This window comes from Apteryx rowi, unplaced genomic scaffold (genome assembly GCF_003343035.1).
Source record: "Apteryx rowi isolate R43461 unplaced genomic scaffold, aptRow1 scaffold_61, whole genome shotgun sequence".
Taxonomy (NCBI): Eukaryota; Metazoa; Chordata; class Aves; order Apterygiformes; family Apterygidae; genus Apteryx; species Apteryx rowi.
Window position 1 is genome coordinate 1,014,121 of NW_020450883.1, and position 16,507 is coordinate 1,030,627.

The window sequence follows — 16,507 nt, forward strand, 5'->3', positions numbered from 1 at the left end:
TGGAGCTATTAGAGATGGTGGGTTTACATTTTGCGTGAATCATGATACTGCTGAAAGTCTTAGAGGAAATTTCGTGTTTGTCTTTAACAGTACTGCAAATTTATTTCCAGTGTAGCATGCTGAAATATAGCTTAAAAAAATCCATTTACTCTTCACTGTAAATGTTCAGTATATCTCACATGCCAGATTCTCTGGTTTGAAGCAGTTTCCTCCTGCTACACTACTAGTGAAACCCAAAAAGATTGCCCATTCAGGAAGTGATTTTCTGATCGCATGGAGTCAACAGAGATTATTTCCTGCCAACTTCTGCCAGTGATACAAAAAACGTATTGCCAAATATTTTATACAGTAAAGAGCAAGAATAGCATAAAGACTTTCCTATGCCTTGGTGAAAAATAGCTACATTGTCATCATTTGGTTAAACAAGTTTAAGCCGAAGTGAATTTTAAGTTCTGTAACTTAGTACTTACAGACTAGGTCTATGGGTTTACTAATAACAGCAGAGAGGAGCAAAGGTGACTTTTGTGATTCCTTTGCACTTCTGTGCTTGGTGGATTTTAAATGCATTCCAGATTTGTGCATTTCTGTTAAATTGCTGTTAAAAATCCTGCTTTGAAATATGTTAATAGCTCATATATCTCTACCCTGACTGTTGATATTGGATATACCATATCAGTTTTTTCAGCCATTCACAATTAATCCAACATATTCATTGTATTTAAAGGTAGTAGTTTGAAACTTCATGGCAAGGTTTTAATTTGAACCTACAAAACCCAGTTAATTTACAAGTTCAAATACATGATTTTTCAGATTTGTCTATGATAATACTTTTGGTAAGTTAATGTTTTCCTATATGTGTATTTGGGCTTATTCTTCCAAACTAAATCTGTTGTCATTCAAATGGTCTCATTAAGCCGCCTATGGCTGCGGGATGGGACTTCTTTTAACTTTTTGCAAAACTTTTTTTTTTTAACTACAATTTCTGTAGAAACTCAAACTACAGTCACAGATAATAGCTGAAATTCACTATTGTTAGATGAAGTATTAAAAAAAAATCAGCAGCTACTGAAAAGGCGTAAATGCTTCAAAGCCTCAGCATTTTAACATTCCCCACACCTAGTTACATTTCCTTTCTCATTTTCTGCTAACGGGGTTCATGTTGGATTAAATCTAAACCTAAGCATGATAAAGCTTTTCATTTTCTGAACAGAGCATTTTAAAGAAATTCCATCAGATTCAATAAAATTCTGTTAACTGGTATTTCCTTAGTTGTCACTCATACTTTCTTTCTTTTGACATGGTCTTTCTCAACCTTGAAGCACAGGATGTTAAAATTATTTTTTATTTATTAGAAACAAGTGAAAAAATTAGAGGCAAATAAAAAAGACATGAAGCTATTTTAATGTGCCACTCCTACAAAATAGTGTTGTCTGTTACTACTGTTTGGCTTTCCTAACCTAATAAACTTTTACTTTGTTGTATGTATGCATGTCAATGTTGATTTTGAAGTCTTTTTGCTCTTTAGACTGAGTAGTGATTATTTTCAACCTATACTGGGTTGTAATTTATCAGAAATAACATTTTTTTCTGTTTTATCCTAACTGTACCTCCCTAAAACAGATAACAAAATATTTCCATATAAATCTTTTGTGTTTGCAAATATGTGTTTGTTCAGAGATATTCTCAGAAACTTCCTTTATTTTTAAATTCCCATTTTTTCAATTAGGTTGAGTTTGAAGATGGTTCTCAAATAGCAATGAAGAGAGAAGAGATATACACGCTAGATGAAGAGCTGCCTAAGAGAGTAAAAGCACGTTTTGTGAGTATTTGCAGATGATGCCTTTATAGTATTTATATGCTCAAAGTGCCAATAACACTAGCCTCGGCTTTATTCTGGACTCTCCCTTTAAAATGGACAAAGATTTTTGTAAAGGCTGTAGTAATATGGCTAGCTAAATTAGCACAACAGTTAACACAAATATACAAGTGACAGTGAGAACAGTTAGTTGTTCTTCCAGTACAAGCAAATGCTGTTATCAGGCATAATTCTTGCCTTCTGAAGGGAACATCTYGGTAGAACATCTGTCAGATCATGAAGGATCAAGTTAGGAAACTTTTTAAATTGACAGATATACCATTCTTTCTGTATGCTTATGAAATATGTATACTGCTGTTTTAAACTTCCCGTGTTCTCAGAACTTTGTGATTTTTAAAGCACTGAATTTAATAAAAATGCAATTAACTTGTCCTAGTTAGTACCGGATCAGAACTCATCAAATCAATGGCTGGACTCACCATCCTTKCAGTAGTCTTTGGTTTAAAGCCAGAGCTTCCCTGTATTTTCTCAGTTTCCTGCAGTTTCAAACAACATCCACCAAATAGTTGTTCAAATATATGACATTTGGAAAAGAAGTGAGGTTCACAAAGAGCATAACTCTTTATGATTAAAAAGGGCCACATTCTGACATACTGCTGTTGGAGGAGACAGGCAATTGCTATTACCTGTCTTTGTCATTAATGTTGTGCAACTAATCCAATACTATATTTTCTGAGGTATGTCTGTTTAGATTAATTTCATGGACTAAACATGGCATTACATGGAGGGGTAGAGGTAGTTGAAGCAGGTTTCAATCTGACCTTCCCTTCCTGACCTGTGCTTGCCATCATCATCATCACCTCCTTGCAGCCAGTGCCCAGCAGGTATCCCCCAAACAGATAGAGTGTACAACAGAAGCTAGCGGTGTGTCAGAGGAAAGGGTTGGCATCATGTGTGAAGACACAGGGGCAGCAAGGATAGCAGTGGACGAGAGATGGAGAAACACGAGGCTGTCGGCCTCCTATGGTGGTGTTCAGCCAGGAGGATGCTCTGTTTTCCCAAAGGAATAGAACAAAATTAGGAAAGCTCTTTCTAATGTGAGGTGCAGTGATCAAATGTTCTTGACTAAAACACTTTTTTGTCAATTCCTATGGGATAAGTGCACTCATCTTTCAGTGTCCTAACCATCTATGGTTGAGATAGATGGCTTGAAAAATATTAAATGAGCCACCTGGCTGTATTCATTATGGGGTTTTTCATTATGTTCAGAAAGTGTTCCATTACCATTTATTGTTTTTACAGACTATTTGTAGAAGGCATTTATAATTAACTAGATGTTCTGTAAATCTATTTTACTGTTGCATTTCACTAAGAATAACAATACAGATATAGCTAGGTTTATGCTATTCTTTTAAAAATGGCATTTTTATAGATCGATATTTTATTTTTGTGTGCGACACCATAAACTTTTTATGGGAGTTAAGTGTAGTTTAAAAACATTAAATTTAGTCAACTAAATAAAACAAACCCCAGCCTGTGCTCAGACCTCTGCATGATTTCCTAGTAATCCCTCAGATTTAATGAATATGCTGCTTAGTCCTCAAAGTATTCTTAACATCTCCTTCACCTCTTCATGCTGAAGACGGTGAAATTTAAAGGTATTTTATAATATTTGCTTCCCTTCTTGAAATATGTGACACTAACTCCTTTTAAATGATGCATTTTCTAATCTAGGGAGTTTTACTATTGACTCCAGTAATGGAAGCTCCATTGTCCAAAAATTTCTGCTTCTTTTTTTTCCTCAAATGGCTTGCTATTTGCTGTCCCTCTGTTTTGTTTCAGTTGATGCCCAGTTGCTTTACATTTGCTGACAAGTAGCTGAATCTGTAACTCCTATTCCTATTCCTCCCATTTTTTTCAGTGGTCCACATCATAGTGCCTTACACTTACAACTTACTGAATAAAACACRGTGGTCGATAATACCTGGTACTGTTAGGAATGAGCCTGCCAAACAATTGCATCACTTCGGTGTTACTATTTTTAACCTTCAGTGAGAGTGATCTCTGATCTCTGGATGGAATTGAAGATAACTAGCATTAGTGACATGATTCTAAGGAAAAGTACAGATCTAGAGAATTAAATGATGTATATAGCACATGCCAAAGCTAGATGTCGAGCGAGTGAAGAGTTAACAGGACTGAAAAAGTCTGGCAACTGATATGCTCAAGGCTGCAGACTAGAAGTGCTAATGGGACTAAAGAACTGCTGCCTGACAAGGCCAAGGAATCTGCATGGACCTGCAGGGAGGGGAGAAGCGATACGGAGGTGTTGTGGTCTTGCCTCGCTAGCAGGGTCCTTCCAAGCAGACAGACAGTCCTGTGATTGTGCAACTCGCAGAGGTCAGCAAAAGCAGTGTTTGCCCAGAGCCCCAGCCATATAAAAAGAGACTTGGCAGCTAAGAGAGTTTGAGCAGGGACGGGAACGTGACCTGACCATCCTCTCCGGCTGGACCGTGAGCATTCCCGATGCGAGCCAAGCCGATAGGCGTTTCCTGAAAACTCTAATAKAGCTTTATAAGCAATAATATAGCTAACTTGATAGTGATGTAATGAAATATATCTGTATTTCCATGTGACTTTTCTAGACTATGTCAGAGTGTGATGGCCTGTATGAAACTGAATGTGTAATTAATGTCCAATTTTAGTCTACAGCCTCTGACATGAGATTTGAAGATACGTTTTATGGAGCAGATATAATTCAGGGAGAAAAGAAGAGGCAGAGAGTATTGAGTTCCCGTTTTAAGAACGAATATGTGGATGACCCGGGATACCGCACGTTCTTGAAAAGCTCATTCCAGAAAAAGTGCCAGAAGGGGCTATAAAGGATGCAATGAAGTCGCACACAGACACACACAAGCACATGCACAGACACATGTGATGCAGAGACCCAGACAGGTTACAGCTGGTTAAAATGCATGCACCATTAGCAGGTGCTGTGATGGTTTGAAGATGGCATCTCTTCAGTCTATTAAATTGGTTTTCGTTTATTTGGACACTTGGTTTTACAGCAAATTAGTCCATACATCAACCTACTAAGTTCAAGTACTTCAGTTATGATTTCTTCAGTTAATGTATTACAAGTTTTCTGTCAGTTCTGCGTCATGAAACGGGAAAATCAAGTGAGGTTAAGACGGGTTGCACGGTTAAATGCTGAAGATAACTTTTAGTCCTGCTTCCACTGAAGTCAGTGGTAAAATTTCCATTGACTGGTATGGGAGAAGATTCAAGTTCTAGGTGATCCAGTAACAAAGATAAAATGTATTGCATTGTCTTTCCCAAAGAAGAGGAGAAGTTTTAGTAGCCAGAGGTGATTTCAGTGGCTAATTTTTTTTCTGCAGACAGGAAAGGATGTTAAGTTTAATAATAGCAGTTTTTATAAAACATTTTAAAACAAATACATTGTTAAGACCTACAAAAGCTGTACTTATTTAGTTTGTACAGTGCTTTTACATTTTTATATCACTACTGCTTTCAGTGGGGTTTGATGTGGAATCAGCTGTTGACTTAAATATTTTTTTGGCTTTTGAGAAAGAAATCTTCAGCATAGCAAGGGGATTTTGTATATTTAAAGATGGATATTTTGGCAGTTATTTTTAAACATGTTTTTCATAAAGCCTATTAAAATAGCTATTTGTAAAATAAAATTTTCTTTCATTATGTGTATGTAAAATTAGAGTTTAAATATATATGCTTAACAGGATAGTTTTTAACTAATATAATACGGTCTTCCTTTTAAAATAAGTCTGTCAATATAATAATGCTTAAAAATAAATAAATAATGCCCTTTTACTTACTATATTCTGTGTCTGTTGATGTGGTTATCAATCAGGAATCAACTCTACTATATGCAATATGAATATACACAACGCAGTATACACACAGACACACACAAGGGTTGGTGTTAAACAAGTAACTTAATAGTTACTGTACTTTGATTTCTTGTCTTTCTGTTTCCCTTCTGTCTTTTTGATCTTGACCTGTTTGACTGTTTCACAGAAAGCAGAAAGTCTGAATGTATTTACAGCCTGTTTGTCTGAAACACTTGGGTATATGAAGCTAAAATAGAGCTTTATCAAAATGACATCATCTGTTTCTTGTAAATTGGCCCATCAGCAGGATTTCTGACTGTCTGCTGCAGGAGAAAAAAGTCCTCTCAAAATCCAATTTAAATTTGAATGCTGTTGTTTCTAGTGTGCTTTTTGCAAAAAAATAGATATATAGAACCAAAGATTTTTTGTGATAAACTTGATCCTTTGTATGTTGAGGCACACATATCTTTGTTTCAATGTAGCCCTTGCATGACTATTCTTGTTTTTTAGAGTGGACAATGAAATCTTTTCATTTACTATGTGACATGTCAATTGACAATTTAATTTTTCTGTGTTACATTTTCTGTATTACTGTCTTTTTTGTTCCATGAAATCACGCAGAATCCCTTTAGTTTCAAAGAAATTGCTTAGCTGTGACATTTGTAATGTATTTCTAATTGAGAACACTTTCTCGAGGTAGTAGGGTGTAGTGAGGGCTGTCTGACATATTTCAGAGTATCAGAGCTCTTTCTGGCATTTGTAGAGGAAAAATAAAAACTAATGGTACAGAGGTCTCATTTGCAAATTGCAGGATTGTTGCTGCCTTTTTCAGAGTTAAATCTAGCTGATAACCTATTTATCTTATCATACTGTTGTCGAATAAGAATGATTCTATTATCCCTCATGAAGATTCACAAAACTGTAATGTTATACATTGGTTAAATACATATAAATACATCTTGTAATTAAATATATGAACCTATGGGATACTGCAGAGGCTAGGGGTCAAATGTGTGTTCTTTGCCTGGATATGATGTGACCTGTTATGACCCAGTGAATAAATTACCCAATCTCCATAAAATGGAGTCAACATCTTTCTCTTCAGGTTCTTTGGAGTTTGCTGATTAATGTGCTACAAAAAAGAAAAAAAAAAAGTTGTAAAATATTCATTTAAAAAAATCAGTTGGCTTGCTCCAAAAATCAGTTCTCCTTCCATTTCTCAGGAAAAAAATCTTTGGAAGTTCTGTAAGGTTTCTGAATAATTTTATTAACTTTTTATGTTCCTCTAAAATAGCTGTCCTTCTTTTCCCAAACTGGAAAAATAATTATCTTGATTCTTAATAAACAGCTTCAGAATTTGAAGGGAAAATAACACTGTAGTTCTTTATGAAGCACTAAACTGCCTCATTGTTTAGTAGTGGAAAATCTGAAAATTTGACTTAAAAAACCCCCAGTGTTTAGGACATTGGGATGGAAAGTGGCTGTGTCAAATATCTTCTGTTGGAAAGCAAAGCTTTGTCGTGATACCCTTCTAATAATAATACCATGTTTTAAGTAGGGAGGAATGTTAGACTTAAAAGAATATAATGGGAATTTTGTTTTATTACTTAAGCCATTGAATTTTGCCTCTTGAAGACATCTGTATAACTGGATCTCCTGGTTTCTCTGTCTTTGTTTCATTATCTATTAAGTTGAGATTATGACACTCATCGCATGAATTGTTGTGAGGATTTGTTCATTGATAGATGCCAGAAGCAGGGCGCTATGTAAATGAAAAGCACAGTCATCATCATGATCGCAGTTTTGTGCCTCCTGTCTCAGGACCTCATGGCGCTTGTAGACTGTATTGGCCTTAAACTGGTCTAGAAGGAGCTTTCCTACACCTTTACTGTGTTCCTGAAATTTCCTCTACTTTTCAGTTCCACATCAGGTATCAGCTGTGGACTTTTCAGGTACGTGAGAGGCAGCTGCACACCCCGTGACTGGCGTGCCGTGCTCCGGGACACCAGGAGCTTTGCCACCATCTGAGTCACGAAGGTGGGCACCAAAATGGAGCCTCTTGCAGCCCTTATGGACAATTCCGAATAGCCAAGAAAATGCTGGGCTTTTTCTCTCATGTCAGTGAAGGCTTTATGTGCTATCTTCGTCCTGATTTTGGAAGCGGAATAAAGAGTAACTGTCAGTGTGTCTTTCATCCAGCAAATAGGAGTTTTCCTCCTATTCTGCCCTTTTCAAGCCCCTGACTGGGGAATTTTGCCTTTATCAGAACCACAGAAAAGTTGCCCATGCACCAAATACCAGAGGTATGGCCGTATCAAATGACCCCCCAAAGCCTCTTCTTCGTCTTGTTTCTTTATGTAAATGCAGTTATTATAGTACAGGCTCCTCTAGATGGAGATGTTCTCTCTGTGTCTTGGTCCTTTTGTTTTTGACCAAAATCCCATTTGGGCCATAAGGAAATTAACACTTTTCTGCAAAAATTTCAGGTACAAAAATGTCTTTTCTGATGAAGAAGCATCAGATCAGTCAGCATTCATGACTGTTCTACTTAGAGCACCTGTGTGAGGTCCAGCAGGAAGAATGAAGTGCTGGCTTTAAAGGTGGGTTAGCTGAATCATTGATCATTTTCCAAGGATAAAGAAAACCTGAGTGCCCGTAGCAGAGGGAGCTGTGTACCTCAGGCACAAGAAGAACCAATCTCTTTCTATTCTGTTATTATGTGAGATACAGAGTAGTTGTTTCACATACTCAAAAATCCTGAAGGCTACGTGTGTGGAAACATACAAAGTTGTGTTTTGGTAGGCCATGGTACATTAAAGCATTTTTTCTCACTGTATTCACGTTTATCTCAAAAATAGCAAAAAAAGTGTGAAGTAGTTGAATTTATGGTGGTTTGCAAAGTAAAATGTTTTAGCGCTATGGCTATGATTTCCACAGCTGTAGCTAAGGCTTGATAAAATCAAGTTACTAGAATGAGATAAAAATTAGATTACTTTTCTTGAATCCTATTTGCTCTTGTATTACTATAGCAAAGYAATTTTGTTGGTGCTTAATAGGAGTGATAAAATATATTGTGTTGTGCTACAGTGCTTAAAAATTTTCAATTAAAAGAAGAAATAGATAAATTCCTGCGAAATTTTTGTGCTTTGAAGCTTGTTTATACTTTCTAGCTGTGATGTAAGTGAACAGCAAATTTTTTGTAACAGAAAAATCAATGATACCTTGATACTTATAAACAAGATACAGCAGGGCAAAAGCTGCCCCGATTTGTACAGATGCACCCTTTCAGATCTTGTGTAATGTGATATTCTCCAGACTAGAAAGCATAAATGAAAAAGTTATTGATAAACCAAATCCTGCTTGAATGATCATCTGGATAAATAATGAATAGATGTATTTGCTACCTGCCTTGCTTGATTTAGTCATCCCTATTTAGTGGCACAATCACAACTGTTAACTTTGATAAGAGTTGAAGGCAAAATGGTAATTTCAGTAGGAGTCATGAAATTCTTTTTTTTTTTTTTCCAATGCCTAAATTTTGTAATGGTATTTTTCTGTTATGTTAAAAATGAAAGTATTTCATGCTGGTATCCAGTAGCATATTAGTATGAAGGAACGTTTATGTATGGTGTACAAGAAGAATCTTCCCTACACATATGCACAAAGGTGGTATCTTTTTAAAAAATCACAGAACTATCTGCTAAATTTTATCACACACCTTTGAACTTCAAAAGCCATCACTGAGGCATCTAGTCTAGTCTTGAATTCTAAATCCCTTAGAAAGGAGTTTTCTCTGGCATATCTAGCAAAAATAAAATGAGTGATGATATGGGAGGGCATAAAGGTTTTATTGGAATTCATCTGAAATGTTGTATATACTGTCTACTTGGTTATGGCTGTGTTATGACAGTGTTACTAGCAGGCAGAACTGTCCTGGAGCCATGCTGCTGAAATGCTATTGTCAACACTTTAATGCATTTCCTCTATATCTAGAATTGTAGGCAGAGCTGTTAGCTGCCAACACATTCTTCTGTAAGAGCCTGTTTTCAGTTACTAATAACTTTGGCAATTTAGATCTCTTACAGCTGTATTTTTTTTGTGTCAGCTATGTGCCTGAAAAAAGTCAGGGAATTCTGCTTTAAGCAGTTTGGTCATTTGGAAGAGGAGGATTAGGGGAAAAAATCTTCATTTTTTCTGACTCTGAGGTTTCCCAGTCATTTATTTGAGAGCCTCTGTGTTTCCTTTACATAGTGGACTGAAGATTTGCTGGTGGACTGAGGAAGGACGAAGGCACCCATCAGGTGTCAGGAACAGGTTTTGTTAGTGTTTCTGTAAACGTGCTGCCATTTGACTGAGCTGTGAACGCACTGGTTTATGATGGCTTATGGGAAGGGCTCTCAGCAAATGCCTTGGAAATCTGCTCTCCGTGCTCGTCCCATCCCCGTGCGCTGCCGCGGCGGCGGGGGGCACTGCCTGCAGGCTGCCGCCACAGTCGGCTCAGCACTGACCTTCCCAGGCTTGCGAACCGAGGGGGCCTTTTCCTGGCGACTCTGGAATGAAGGACAAAGGGACCRGCTCTCCTTTGTTCTCAGCGCCCTGCTCGTGCTGCTGCAGTAGTACAGAGAAGCAGGAGAAAAAAAAAATCCGACTTTGATACAAAGGGGTGAAGCACTGAAGGCAGACAGGGAGAATACATGGAGCTGGAAGGGGAAGTAACAGGGGGACCAGAGTCTGAATAAGATATTTGGTCACAGTCCTCTGCAGAACCCAGGATGCCTGAGGCTCAAATTTCTTCTGGTGTAAGCAAATAGCTGTGAAATGTACCAGCAAATTACAGGCTGGTTCCCCTTAAGGACAGCTATTCCTGGTACCAATTACTACATGAACTCAGGGAGCTGTCTCCTTTGTTCTCCCAAGGATCTGGTCCTGCTGTACAGAGTTAAAAGCAGTTAGATGTGATCAGCTTTTAGGTGTATTTGGTTTTGTTTCACACCGGTCTTTAGGAAGACTGGTTTGTGTGCCTGTGTGCATCTGAATTTCTGTGTTAAGGTTAGAGTTTGGGTTGCAAAATGAGGTAGATGGCAAATGCAAAGGCCAGAGTTTTCCCAGAAGAAATATCATGCTTGAAGCTTCCCGATATGTTATTTACAGGTCTAGTCACTAGACAAATTGTGGGACAGAGTCACCATAATGACTCTTTGGGATGTATGGTAGTTAAAGAAGGAATGAAGAAGAGGCACTCCATTCCTGTAGGGCGTTTCTTGATACAGGTAATGACAGTTGATGGCAATGATGTCAGGCATTACTGAGGAGAAAAGGTTTAAGGAACAATATAACCAAAGTTATCTTTGAGAAGTTTCCATGTCTAAAAGCAGTCTGCTGCAATCCAGATCTCTCTCCTGCTTCTTTGTGTGCATGTGCAGTAGACATGAGTAATAAACAAGGCTGTTACCTCGTTCCAGTCCTGATGTGGCAATCAAGGTGTCTTGCATGGCACTGTTGTTTCCCTATTAAGGGATGGAAGCCAGAAACAGGAGAAACTTTGTTTTAGCTGGAGAGAAGGAAGAGCAGAAGACAAGATACTCTCTTTCCTTCTCTTATTGACCATGATGGGTAGGAGGAAACAGCAGTAAGATAGATTTCTGGGCTGAATGCTGCTGCTTTGTCAATTCAGGTAAAAAGTCTTCTCAAAGGAAAGGTTGGAGCCATTCTGTTCTCTGCCTATCCACTTTTGTAGATCAAACTCTCCCAGTTCACAATTCCTCTTTTCCCAAAAGGCAGAGGAAAGAGAACTGAATTTTTTCTTCCAAGCATGGAAGTAGAAAAAAAGAGAAATTTCTGTCTTCCTTTGACAATGGTGTGGAGCTAAGCTGCAAAAGAGAGAGGTCTCTGATGAGGGAGATGGCTCCGGTTCCAGGACTTTGGCATGTGTGAAGGAGCTTGCCTAATGGATGTTGGTTTAGTAGTTTCTCTCATTCAAATAATGTCCACATGTTGAAAGTCTCTTGCTCAGCACTTTGGGATTGCCAGCAGCTAAGTAGTTAATTATTTACATGCCCCATATTTCAGATTCTGTGCATGACAGAAGCATCCAGGTCAGTAACACAAGGAATGAAGTCTCAGTTCCACTGAAATCAATGGTAAATTCCCCCTCTATCATGGATTCCAGTCCTTGGGCATTTGAGGGCAATGTTTGCAGCTGCAAAAACTAGAGCATAATTGATTTTACTTTTAATGAAACTGTGTATCCCTGAATACAAAATAACGTCTACCAGAAATGCATAAATGACCAGCATGCATTAGATACCAGCATATTTGGCCTCATTGGCTTGCTGAAATAAGATGAAGTGGAATTAACTTGTAGATTTCTTCATGATTAGTCATTGTTAAGATATAAGGTATGTACAAAACCTCTCTGCTTCAATAAAGCGAAGGCCAACAAAGCTGACTTGGAAAAGGCAGAAGAAAAACAAGTTAGATTTCCAGGGAAATTATTAGAGGGATCTAAGCTATATACACAGCTCTACCAGTAGCATGAGATGCATAYTGTATTTTTACAATACAGGCATCTGGGTCCCTGCAAGCAAAGTGCTATGGTTGCATGCGCTACAAAATGCAGTGCCTCCCCTCCGTTCTTCCTGCTTTAACTATCACATATCCCAGAGGATCATTACAATGGCTCTTTCCCACTATTTCCCTRGTGATTAGAGGTATTTGATAGTATACCTTTGTAACTGAGAATACATGTGCAAAAAGGGAAGGGGATTCATCTTCTGAAAACTAATGAGATACTTGAAATAAAGCTTGAGTGAGTCTTAGTATTTATGCACAGCTGGGTAGGACCTTTCACAGGTGAGCTATGAGCTAGGAATCTAAGTAGTCAGCTCTGGACTTTGAGAACACAATTTCCAGGAACACATCATCGCTCTTCCCCGGAGTGCTTCCTGTATGAAGTTGTGTCGTGCCAGGAGTTCAGGATGGATGGCTACGGAGCGTGCCAAAGAGCTGACCGCTCTGTGCTCAGTGTGCCCCTGCTGCTATCTGGAAGATGCCTGATCTATCTTGTGCCTCCGTGGTCTCACTGTGGACTTTTTCCTCTGGCTGTTGAAAGCGCGGCTGATGTGCTGCGTATGTTGTGCTTCATTCATACACGAGCAGCACCGGGGCCACCTGGAAAAGAGGAGTGGTAGCCCAGTTAAGGAAGCGGGTGCCTGCTATACTGTGCATTTGCAGACTGCTAAAGAAAGATGCAGGTGCGGAAAATATTGTTAAGTGCTGTCGTAAGCAGAAGGTAAAGAACGTGAGTTTTGTGATGGTCTCACTTGCACCTTTTTCATTCACAGCTGAAACACACATGGCGCAGTGTGTTGTGGCGATAGTCCAACTATCAATCTTCAGCTCACAGCTTTGACACCACCTTCCTGTGTGATTCTGGGCAAGTCACCAGACCTCCTGGCTTTTCTCTGCTTAGAGGAATTAGAGAACATATGACATCATGTGGGCTGATTCAATAAGTATTTATATTTAAAAAATGGGAAATCTGATAGATAGTATGTTGTCACATAACACAAGCAACCACATAAATAAAACTCCTTAATATCTCCTTTCGGCCAAAGAAAAGGCAAGGAGATGCTGCCTGTGACAGCTGCCGTAACTTTGCAGAAGGAACTTTGAGTTATAGGTTACCACTTGTACAGTGATATAAATACCACCATGTGTTTAGAAAATGAGCAGGACGTAGACATGTTCTTGTGTGGAGAAGTTCTTTCTCAGTCTTTTGAAACACTAGGGAGAAAGGGTGAGTTAAAGCAAGTGGTGAACTCTCTGAGGTCTGTGTCCCTGAGAGAGTATGGATGCCTGAGACACAGCAGCAGTGTTGCCCTACAGCATCCTAAGACTTTGGACTGACCCAAGAGGAGCCTGAGCCTCGAGAAAATTCACCTACTTTCTGACTGTGTGTCCACGTTTGGGGATACCAACAAGTGCTGTACATGCACACACAGAGTGCAACCCCTAGCCATAAATGTATGATCTGTGTGCATCGTTCTCAAGTTTCAGCACTTTGATTTATGTTACTCCCTCAGAACTGTGTAACAGTAGGCATTTTATGGGGGAAAAAAATGCAAAACAGAAAACACTGTTGTAGACACTTTCACTGTGAAATGCCCATCAAATTAATRGGTGAGATAGTAGTGAGGAAATTGATGTCAATTATTAATATTTTAAAAAGACACAGAAACCAACTGAGAAACCCCAGGAGGGTAATTACTAGCCATCGGACTTATTAATTTCATGATGTCTTTTAAAGGAAGTGACAGTGGCCACTAAGAAAGGCCCCAGAGGAAAATACTACTGGTATATAAATCCAAGTGGTATCTCAGTGATTAATAGCAACTGATCTTAGCCACAAATGACTTTTTCCAGTTGAAAAGGAAACGTTACCTCTGGGTTATTGACCAGTGCAGTCAGGTTATGATTGCTGGGGAGAAAAAGTCATGAAGGGGGTTTGTAGACCTTACTGGATGTGCTGAGATGTGTTGTGGGTGGATTTGCCTGTTTCACAACGTCTCCAGCTTGTCTTCTCCCCTCTCTTGCCCAAGCCAGTCCGGTACCTTAACGCTCAAGGGTGAAATGACAGCAGAGCTAGTCTGAGCCATGCACATCTCTGCTCAGGCAACTGTGAGGCAGCGGAAGAGCAGGTTTGACTCCGCGGTGAGTATTATCGCTGTTATCTGTCTGATGTGCCTGTTTAAGTGAGAAGGCACAAGAAGTTCCTTTATCCTACACAGAAGAGATATTTCAAATGCAGGATGGAAGCCCAAACCCCTCGCTAAACACTGCTTAGCACCAACATTTCTGTTGTGCCACCACCAAGATTTGGCCCAATGGAAATTATAACATTGCAGCAACTACAGTTTAGTTCTGCTATGAGAACAGTCTCTGGCATCCTCTTGCTGTTGTCAGGCCATGTAATCCATTTTCTCTAGTGAATTATGTGGTATTCCCTGCGGCAGAAACACTGCTTTGCATTTTGCTATGTTTCTTTTTATCAGGATTTTATGTTTTATGCTTTGCATACAGCCCTTAGCCAGTAAAATTTCTTTACTAGAAACGTTCTCTTTCTCTCTGGCGGTCCGGTTCCCCAGTTGTGGTTAACTTATGACTGTCTGGGTAGTGTGGGTATCTGAAAATATGCTTATTCGCTGAACAGTTCTGTATATAATAGTGTAGTATCAGTAACAAACTAATACTGAGTTTCCATTACGAGAGCTAGATTTTCTTCTATCTTATTGCAGAGTGGGTTAAGGTCTTTAATGTGCATTTAATGCTGTATTTGTTGCTTTTGAATCTTTTACAATTCATTAGGGTGCAGTTCTGGGGTTAGAGGTCAGCCCAGAGTAAAATTATCTCAAGAACCCTTGCTAAATCAGTAGAGACTACTACGTAAAAGTCCTGCTAGACCTAGTTTTAGTCTTTCTGTGGCAGCATACAGAGAAAAAGTTGTTCACGACTGCTTTAGAACTAATTGCTTGGTCATTTTTATATTAAAAACATGTTTCTGAAAGATTTTGTAAATAGCATGTGCAATTAAAAAGTCATTTTTCCACATGTCTTTCTCCCAGTGGTTATGAAAATACCCCTCAAAACCCCAGGAGTTTCCCCCTTACTCTGCAACATATCTCTGTGCAATATACAGTGAATCTTACCATGTTTATTCCCACACATCCATTTAAGGACCTCATTTTAGAAAATGATTTTGGTGAGAAAACCATAGAAGGAAATCCAAGTTCAGTATTTGGATATTTGGAGCAACAGTCCTGGGATGTAAAATACATTTCTAAGTGTGTATGTTCTGATCAACCTTAGGCAGATATTAGTAGCTTTTCATTGGTGCAATCTTTGAACAAGAAGTCTTTTAGCAGTTTTTCCAGAGAGCTAATGAAAAGCTGTGAAGGTATTCCATTTGTCAGTCATTATGTCGTTAGCATTTTTGTTAGAGATAAGAAATTATGCTTAGCCACAAATGGTCACTTTTGCAGAAAGTAGAGCAGTAATATAACCATAATTTCTGATTTTTGCTTTGTCTTTAAGTGTGAAATGCAGTAAATTAAGATGCTTGATCTGTGGCTGTAGTTGAATTTTTAATCAGGCATATTCCATAATGTAACACACATATCTACCAGAGGTTGCATAATTTTTTCTTACACTTTAAAATTGTAAATCAGATATCCAAGTACTGGGATTTTTTTTCTTTTTTTTTTTTGGTTTTAGAGAAGAGGGCTGGCTTCTGCAGAAATTAATAAAACTATCAGGAAATGAAGAAATTATTATGGATTCTTGCAAAATAGGAGATTTCCTTTTGTTCTAAAACTCTAAAAGCAGTTGAAATAGGAAGGCAAAAGGTGAGCTACTAAGTAGCACAGGAGATCACCAAGTGTACAGCCTTGAGGAAATAAAATGAAGTATAGATCAGAAGAAGGAACCAAAGTTTTCAGAATGAAAGTTCGCTGTATTTTACCTAGAACTTATAAAACGTAAAACACTACCTGCTCTGCAGTAAAATGAATTCTGATTATCTGCTTTTGAAGCTAAGTAAAAAAAGGGAGTAAATGCATTTTTTTGGTCTGTCTCTTCTAATCATGCTTTTATGGGGCAGAATGGGCATTTCAAGTGCATAAATGTAAAGTAATTTTATCTTAAATGACTGAAAATGCACAATCTAGAGAAGAAAGGATAAGACAAGATAATTCTTTATGGTTACTTTGTTTTAGACTAGCTGACAGATGTGATCCTCACCTTTTTAGTCACATAAGTATAGTCT

At 38.3% G+C, this 16,507-nt stretch overlaps 1 protein-coding gene across 6 annotated transcripts in view; it reads left to right on the plus strand.

The window, feature by feature from the left end:
• The window catches only part of KDM4C (lysine demethylase 4C), a 266,672-nt gene extending 261,218 nt beyond the window's left edge, over nt 1–5,454 (plus strand). For all 6 annotated transcript variants that reach the window (XM_026083604.1, XM_026083605.1, XM_026083606.1 and 3 more), the window contains 2 exons: nt 1,727–1,819; nt 4,522–5,454. In XM_026083604.1, the coding sequence (XP_025939389.1) occupies nt 1,727–1,819; nt 4,522–4,698 (270 nt within the window). In that variant the 3' untranslated portion in view covers nt 4,699–5,454. The remainder of the gene's footprint in view (nt 1–1,726; nt 1,820–4,521) is intronic.
• The last annotated feature ends 11,053 nt before the right edge of the window (nt 5,455–16,507 follow it).